This window comes from Lissotriton helveticus, chromosome 2_1 (genome assembly GCF_964261635.1).
Source record: "Lissotriton helveticus chromosome 2_1, aLisHel1.1, whole genome shotgun sequence".
In the NCBI taxonomy this organism is placed as follows: domain Eukaryota; kingdom Metazoa; phylum Chordata; class Amphibia; order Caudata; family Salamandridae; genus Lissotriton; species Lissotriton helveticus.
In genome coordinates, this window is record NC_136059.1 from 132,392,946 (window position 1) to 132,402,111 (window position 9,166).

At 45.8% G+C, this 9,166-nt stretch overlaps 1 protein-coding gene across 1 annotated transcript in view; it reads left to right on the top strand.

Annotated features, from left to right (window-relative positions):
- LOC144820076 (uncharacterized) overlaps window positions 1–8,961 on the top strand; it is a 30,567-nt gene extending 21,606 nt beyond the window's left edge. The window contains exon 3 of the mRNA XM_078677728.1: window positions 8,387–8,961. Within this exon, the coding sequence (XP_078533854.1) occupies window positions 8,387–8,880 (494 nt within the window). The 3' untranslated portion in view covers window positions 8,881–8,961. The remainder of the gene's footprint in view (window positions 1–8,386) is intronic.
- The last annotated feature ends 205 nt before the right edge of the window (window positions 8,962–9,166 follow it).

Sequence of the window (9,166 nt, forward strand, 5' to 3'; positions counted from 1 at the left end):
TAGAAAGCTGGATAATATTCTCGTGACCCACTTCTCTACAACTTTTACTATGAATGGTAAAAGCGAGATGGGTCTGTAGTTGGCCGGGCTAGAAGGGTCCAAAAAAACCTTCTTCAGCAGTGGTGTAACAATTGCCAACTTTCAGCTATCTGGGACTACTGCTGTACTCAGTGACTGGCAACAGATGGTATGGAGCGGAGGAAACAGCTCATCTTGGAATGCCTTCCAGATCTTGTGAGGCATAGGATCAAGTGGTGATCCTGAAGACACACCATTAGCCAGGAGACAGAATTCCTCCAAAGAAGGACCAGGAAAGCACGACAACTGAGAAAGGCCCTCCCGATTATCATCCTTCTTAGAAGCCGCCATAAGGGGGGATTCTGCAAGGGGAGACAAGGAAGATGTGGACTGACCAGAGATCTGTAGTCCGTTCAAAATTGTCCTAATCTTCTCCTCAAATGCAGAGGCCAAAGAATCGCACAATTCCTGGGAGACAGGGATAGCCGGAGAAGTACAAGGCGGGTTGGCTAGGTTGTCAACCAGTTTAAACAGAGCCTGCGATTTGTTAGAGGCCTTGGCCAAGGTGTCTGCCAGAAATTGAGCTTTAGCCTTCTTCAGCTGAAACTTGTATTCCTGCAAGGTCGTTTTATATGCTACCTTATCTGACTCCCTGTATTCTCTCCTCCAGAGTCGTTCCGCCTGTTTGCAGCGAAGTTTATGCTGACCGAGATCATCAGTGAACCAGGCGTTAGTTCTTCTAGGTCTGTCCCTCACCTTCCTTAAAGGAGCCAGCCCATCCAAGGATGTCGAAATCTGCTGGCAAAGGGCCAAATAACTTTTGTCCGCACTATCCTTCACCATAAATGGTCTGGACAGCAAGGTGGGTCTAGTTGGTTGTTTCAAAAGACGAGACCATTGCCTACTGATCTTAGTAACACCTGGGTCACCTGTCCTTAGCGAACCGGGCAGAGAGATAGACAATAGGACTAGTGCATGATCAGTCCAGCATTGATCCACGACCTCTCCCACTGTGACTAGATCTTTATCGGCAAATACAAGATCTAAAGTATGCCCTTTAACATGAGTAGGTGACGTAACCAGCTGTGCAAGTTGTATATTGCTACATGCTTGGCAGAGTTCTCTATATGCCAGATCTTGAGGGCCAGAAGGCCAAAGGTTAAAATCACCTAACACTAGTAGTCTGGTGTGGGAGTTCAATGGTCGTAAATCAGGTCAATCAGTGGCTGAAGGGCCGTGGTGGTTGAGGAGGGTGGTCTGTAACATAGAGGACCCGTTACTAGAGTGCCGCTCTGGGCCGTGATGGAAAAGCCCATGAGCTCGAACCCTGATACCTCTTTTACCACCAGCTGTGTAAAGGAAATTGAGTCTTTAAATATATAGCCTATTCCGCCCCCTCTGCCAGATATTCTAGGAGAATGTTTTATAAGATAGCCCGGGGGACAGGCCCATCCAAGTTCCACCCCACAATCTACCTTAGTCCAGGTCTCTGTTACGAAGAGGACATCTAGATGTAAGGAGTCTATCAAAAGAGCAATTTCAGCATAGTGCTTTACAAGAGATCGAACATTTAGTAGTCCACAAGAAAGAACTGTGGAAGGGGGAAGGGTCATAGTACAGTGTTTACCAGCATTAGTATCCATCTGGGAGTCCAGAGAATATACTAGAGGATCCAGCACACGAAGAGTGGCCAGGGTAGACGCACCGGAAGCGCCCGGGACGCGAACAGGCGCAAACGGGCTTACCTCTGGCGCACCTCTGGCGCATCTACGGCGCTTCCGCTGCGCGCACCCGCTGCGCGCCTGATCATCCATACTAATTTATACTATAATGCCGCGCGGGCTACCGGCTACTAGAGCCACTAGACCGAGCAATATGGCGCCCAAAGGTGGCCCAAGCACAAACACCCACCCAAGATGGCGGTCGGGACTTCAACAGCCCAGAACCCCACTAGCTGAGTCCCGTCAAATGCGGGTGAAAACCAATTAATATGCGGGTGAGCCTACCTAGTTCCCAGGTTACAGCAGTGGCGAGCGCCCAAAGAGTGGTAAGAGGCTGAACTGCGCGATTACGAGCAGCGCGTTAAAAATATTTTCCAAAGTAAGCAAATAAATGATACAAGTTTAAAAGTGCCCAGCACAGCAATGCGCGCAAGAATGGAAGGGGTGTGCACTTACATCAGATCGCATTCAAGCAATTTTAGATACACCAGTGCCTTCTACTCAGAAATGGCCTGATGCATTGCCCTTGGCATTATTGTCTATTAGATCGGTGCCACATTCACGATCTGGACTTACACCATATGAAGTGGTATTTGGGAGACCAATGAACATTTGGGGAGTTCCTAAGCCACGCCCCATACATGATGGACCGTGCGTTCTGATGAGTGACTATCTATCACAGTTGACTGACAGTTTGATTTCTATTCATCAACAGGTTCGAGACAGATCCACAGGTGAGGCCCATTAACTCCGGCCTGGTAACCACATGATGGTCAAGGTCTTCGAGAGGTCGAACAGCTTGGAACCCAGGTGGCGAGGACCAGAACAAGTGCTCCTGGCTACGAGGACAGCGGTTCAAGTGACAAACAGGAAGAACTGAATCCACAGCACTCACTGTAAGCGATTGTCGCCTACTTTGGTGGAACCTGCTGTGCTGACTGACAATCGAGAGATTCTGGATACGGAGAAAAACCTTGCCATATCACCTGACGAATCTGAGGAAGTCTTCCCGGACCACACGATCCCTGAAGTATCGCAGTACCAACTGAGACCACGGAAAGCGTCTGCATTGTTGAAAAAGATTGGTGGAGCTACCATCCTGGGTTGGTGAAACGGAGAGCTGATTTGGCAAGGGGGGATCAGTCCTACATAGTTTCACTCATCTTGACCCTCGGTGAAGAAACCAATGGCTGCCCAGGACTTTAGAGCTCCAACGATTGATTCAACAACAAAGGGATTATGTCTGCAGGGAGATAAACTGTTGCTAAGATCTGTTGTAAAAACATAATTTGTGCTGTAGGATTTATTGTTGCTATGGTGGCTGTAGCAGAGGTTTGTTGAGAAAGTGGCTCCTGCTCTGCAGCTGCTGATCGCCACTACCCCAGTACCAGTTGAACATAATTACTTTAAGCTTCCATACCATGATCAGAAGCATCGACAATCCTACTTGAACAACACGTTTATTCAGATGCTGCATCACACTCACAATGCCACGAATACTACTGACTGTTGGGTGTGTGGGATGATACCTGCTCACCAGAAGAAGGGAGGAACACCTTTTATTCCTCTTCCCTTTCCTCATAATGGTTCTTGCCAAGCCTGGTTTGTGCTTTTATTTGCTTCTAAAAGGGCCAACATCTCAAGGATGACAGTAGGACGGATTAATTATCCCCTCAAAAAGTGTGTTATCCCAATGATGATGGGTACCCTCAAGCTAAAGGGACTAAATGGGAATGGGAGGAGTATCGACCCGACAATATTTCTACACCATATGTTTTCACAAATACAAGAACTATAAAGAACAGTGGACCATTTGTGATTTTTGTGTATAGGCAGTGTTGGGAGAATTTCAGGAGGAAGAAGTGAGTGTACTATGGTTCCAGGGTGCCAATAACATCACATCCTCGCACAATACTTATTTTGTGTGTGGTAGCAAAGGATATTACCAACTCCCAGTTGGATGGTCTGGAGTATGCTATGTGTCCTTTCTGTTGCCTTCTGTGTTTTTGGCACCTGCATTGTATCATCCGGACTTTAAGTTGTACAACGATATTTCCAAGAACAGAAATAAGAAATAAGAGGACAATAAGTATTGATGAAGTGGACCAGACTGACACCGCTTTGCAACAATATGTTGATTTCAATTTGGGCTTGTTTTTCTTTGTGGTATCTGCATTAAACAGCAGAAAGATAAGACGATTGACTAGAGTTGTGAAAGCTGTTACCAATCAGACAGCTATGGCACTTGGGAACATTACAGAAAAGCTGCAAGTTGCGAGGATTGTAGCTCTCCAAAATCGTATGGTCCTAGATGTGATTTTGGCTGATCGAGGTGGTGCATGTCGCATCAGTGGTAGCAGTTGCTGTGTCTACATTCCGGATCACTCTCCTTCAGTGTTTAATGCAATCTCTAAATTGCATAGGATTGCTGCAGAAATTCATCCAGAGACTGGTACATGGACTTTTTCAAGCTCGTTCTAGACATTACTTATTACCTGGGGCTGAAAGCTACTGACCATCCTATATGTAATACTAGTCATATTATTTACATGCTGTGTATGTATACAATGTGGTGCCATGCTTTGCTCCATTTGCGTCACTGCTTGTACTCCTGCTAAAAGAAATGCTGCAGAAATAAAAGCCCAACAAATGCTGAATAAAGAAATTACTGAAATAATGTTAACAGATGTACAGGATGCATATTTAGATTACCCCAAATGAACGAATGTCTTCAGCTAATGCTAAAAGGGTCGTCTGTTGTAATTTGGCAGTGATCGGGGTTAGCATCTAGCTGAAGCCATCTTGTTTTCGGCAGCCATCTTGTCTGCCATGTGCTACCATGTGCTCAACATGTTTTCTGTCCTTCCTTACTGTTGTTTGTTCTTGTATTCTGCCTGTGAACAAACTATATTTAGCTTCTTCCACTCTCCACATGCTCAGTTGAGCTTGCAGCTGTCCATGCAGCTGTCATTAGTCAGTAACTGTCAGGATGTGTTTGCTAGAATTAGCAACTGTTATCTCTTCCCTCTTGTTGACTGTGCATTTTCTGTATGAGCTTATATGTACATAAAACCTTCTTTTTGTACTTGTACTGCCTTCTTTTGAGCCCCTGTGTGGGTATGTTCCTTCTGTTCAGTGTGCTACTTCATACATTACTAAAGAGTGGTGTGTGAATGTAGTTCCACCTCATTAGGTTAATAAACTCTTTGTTTTATATTCCAGTTTCTGTGCCAACTTCTATTCTATTGGTCTGAGGACTTGTGAGGAGAAGGGCGAATCCCTAGCTCTGGTAGGCCTTGCTGAGGCTCACCCCAACAATACAATTAGAATGATACATTCATCATGTCGCAAGGAGGGCGCACTGAGAAGTGATGCATCGCTGTTTTCACGCATCGATGCGTCACTTCTCATAAATAAGGCCCTCAGTCTCTTGGCCAATCGTTTTAGCTGGAGGTCTTCTTTTGAGGTGACCTCAGCTGTTTCTGAGGGGACTGACTCATGTCCACTCTCCATAGCATTATCAGTGATAATATCATCATCCTTAAATTGGGTTACCACATCTGGGTGATCTTTCCAAACTGAACTTACAGTTGTTTGAGATATTCAGTCTTAGGACTTGTGCTCATTCTGATACCGTAGCACTTACAAATGTTTCTACAATCAATCAATCAATCAATCATGCCATTTGTATAGCGCACTACTCACCCGGGAGGGTCTCAAGGCGCTTGGGGGGAGGGGTATGCTACTGCTCGAACAGCCAGGTCTTGAGTTGTTTCCTGAAGGCGAGATGGTCCTGGGTCAGCCGAAGGTGGATGGGGAGGGAGTTCCAAGTCTTGGCAGCCAGGTAAGAGAAGGATCTTCCTCCGGCGGTGGCTCTTCGGATGCGTGGTATGGCTGCGAGGGCGAGGCTGGTGGACCGTAGCTGGCGGGTGGGCGTGTAGAAGGTCAGGCGGTCGTTGAGGTACTTGGGGCCCAGGTCGTGCAGAGACTTGTGTGCGTGGGTGAGGAGCCGGAACGTGATCCTCTTGTTGACGGGGAGCCAGTGCAGGTTCCTCAGGTGGCTGGAGATGTGGCTGCGTCGGGGCACATCCAGGATGAGTCGGGCGGAGGCGTTCTGGATGCGCTGGAGTCTTTTCTGTAGCTTGGCTGTGGTTCCGGCATAGAGGGCGTTGCCGTAGTCCAGTCGGCTGGTGACGAGTGCCTGGGTGGCAGTCTTCCTGGTCTCGGTTGGGATCCAGCAGAAGATCTTGCGAAGCATACGCAGGGTGTTGAAGCACGATGAGGAGACGGCGTTGACTTGTCTGGTCATCGAGAGGGAGGGGTCCAGGATGAAGCCCAGGTTGCGTGCGTGGTCGGTTGGCTTGGGTGCGGTGCCCAGGGCTGGGGGCCACCAGGAGTCGTCCCAGGCAGAGGGCGAAGATCCCAGGATGAGGACTTCCGTCTTGTCCGAGTTCAGTTTCAGGCGGCTGTCCTTCATCCACTCGGCGACGTCTTTCATCCCTTCGTGTAGGCAGGTTCTGGCGGTGTCGGGGTCTCTGGTGAGGGAGAGTATCAGCTGGGTGTCGTCGGCGTAAGAGATGATGTTGAGGTTGTGCTGGCGTGCGATGGCTGCGAGAGGTTTCATGTAGATGTTGAAGAGGGTGGGGCTGAGTGAAGATCCTTGCGGGATGCCGCAGATGACTTCGGTGGCCTCGGAGCGAAACGGGGGGAGGCGGACTCTTTGTGTTCTTCCGGCGAGGAACGAGATAATCCACTCCAGTGCCTTCTCTTGGATACCGATGTTGCTGAGGCGCTGGACTAGGGTGCGGTGGCAGACTGTGTCGAACGCAGCTGAGAGGTCCAGGAGGATGAGGGCCACTGTTTCCCCCTTGTCGAGCAGGGTCCGGATGTCGTCGGTGGCTGCGATGAGGGCACAATGTGCATTGTTAAGGTCCAATTAAGGGGTCATGTCAAGCTCCTGATCATGGCTACTGGTTGCATGCATTATTTCACTAAAGCTCTGACCTTTTAAGAGATTTACAAAAAATAACTAAATTTCTTTGTCCTAAATAAAGTACAGAATTTTATATTTCTAAATGTTTGTTTCAGAGACTTAACCAAGGCCCTTGCAATTTATTTGAGACATTTTGAAAAAAAAAAGCCAATCACAAATTAGTCTATCTAATGGCAATTTTGGGATTTAATCATGTGTTAACTCATTGACAAAGTAGTCCAGCAAATGAAAAATTGTTTACCCCACTAAATCCACCAATCTAAGATACTGTGTCTCTGCACAGTTTATTAAAATGTTGTAAACCATGTAGAGTGTGTGATATATTTCAAGGAGAAGATGGCGGAAACACGCAGCTAATACTAACTCTCTTTTTGTGGTAATGTGGGTGAGCAGTTAATCTCATGAGAGGACTGTGTTAAGCATTTTTTGTAGTCCTCGAGGTAATAAATGTGACACATACTGAAGGATAAATAACAAGATTCTTTATATATGTTTATGAGAACCAAGACATAAAATCGGAGATATATGTTATACAGTTCAAGGAACTTGAATAACTACTTGTAGAATTTTAATTATGGAGAGAAATGCTATGCAGTTCAAAATATACAGTACTTTCAGTATCTAGCCACTCAGTGATTGAAACCATCAGATATTTACCATTTCAGTTGTCGGAGAAAGCAGTGGAAGAGTAATGCTTGAATGGAGTTCAGTAGACCATCAACACAGTTACCGTCACGGGTGTCGGCAGCAGATCACTGCCGGTCTATGGATTCCAAAGACCGCCAACTCAGCGGTCATGGTTGCTGGAAGGCTGTTGTGGATTTTGATGGCAGATGCATAGTGGTCACTGGAAGAAGGGATCCACCGAGGAGTTTCAAGGTTCACCAGCACCAAAGGGCCACAGGTGTGATCCCTCTTCTGAAGAGGCATATGCAGAACCTGCATGAGGAATGTGTGACCACCTCTGCTCAAATCACCCATTGTCTCTGGATCTGGAGATCTCTTGCTCTCTTCCCATTGGTCTAGAAATATGTCTGGTGATGGCAGGCTGGCTAAAACTAGACCGGGACACCAGTTTTTGGTAGGCTTTCAAGGAATTTTTGTTTTCTCTATATAATAACAAGCAGCGGGCAGAATTGGTAGAGTTTGATTCCACAGAATCCCATTAATATTCAGTGGAATTCGGACAGGGCAGAATGGTACTATATTCTTAATGCAAAATACACCCTTACATCCAAACAAGGCTGGAGGAGGGAGCAGTCTCTCCATGTTTAAAAACATCGTCGACTAAACTTTGTCCTAAAACATAGAGAGACTGCTCCCTCTTCCTTCACAGTTTAGAAACCAACCACTGCAGATTATTTCAGCCAGCAGAGCGGCAGAATTTATCAGTAATTCTGTATAATAGGAGTAACTCAGAATTACCCATATATCCATCCAGAGCTAATATTAAAAGTTAGCGTATTATTCTAGTGGCAAAACATAAAATCCTTTTAAAAAAGGTGCCTGATATCTAAATTATAAACAATTGCAATGATATGCTTTGCCCACTGGTAAATGCTTGCTCTGAATAATCTCTTAATGTATATGTATTCACACACTTCAGTTTTACAGTGTACCGATAAACATGTAGTCTTTGTTCCCATTCTCTTAGGTGTTAATGCAATCAATAAAGCGATCGAACAAACTCAAAAGTCAATAAAAGACCTGAGAAAATATAGATGGCTGGAAAGAATATACAAGATAGCTGTGGAGAAATATGAATCTCAGTATCCAGCCTCTGAGGCAGCAATCCGTTCCATGGAACAGCTCATTGCAGCAAACACAGTAGAAATTCAAAACCTCCAACAAGATCTAAACTCGGAAAGGACACTGTTTCAAAATTTGAATAATTTCCAAATCTCATTGAGGAACTGCACCAGTTTACTGAGGACTGTTGCTGGCAAGACCAGTGTGGCCAACATGTACCTGGAGCTCAGTGAAGTTCTTGATGGTCTGCTTGGAATCTTGAATGAAATCGTAGTGACTTTACGCCCCCTGGTTGAAAGTAGTAAAGAGTACTCACTCCTGATCACTTCTAAATTACCAACCATCATAAATAAGCTGGAAGAGGCTAACAATGGGTTGAAAAAAGCTGCAGCATCCTAAATAAGTGCGTTCCTATAACACTGCAGTTTGTGTGCAATCCCTGTAATCTGCTTCTTTTCATGCATTTTGCTACACAATACATTTGGGTGGGGCTCACACATCACCTAAGTTTCTCTCCTAAATTTGGAATGGGCTGCTAGCTGACCAGGTCCTCTAGCCTAAAGAAGGCATAAAATCAAGCACAGAATCAACTCCCTGCCAGACTCAGTTTTTCCTTATATACAGAAAAGTGCAATCTCATTAACCTCTTCTTCAGTCAATGAATACAGACCATCCAACAGCACAT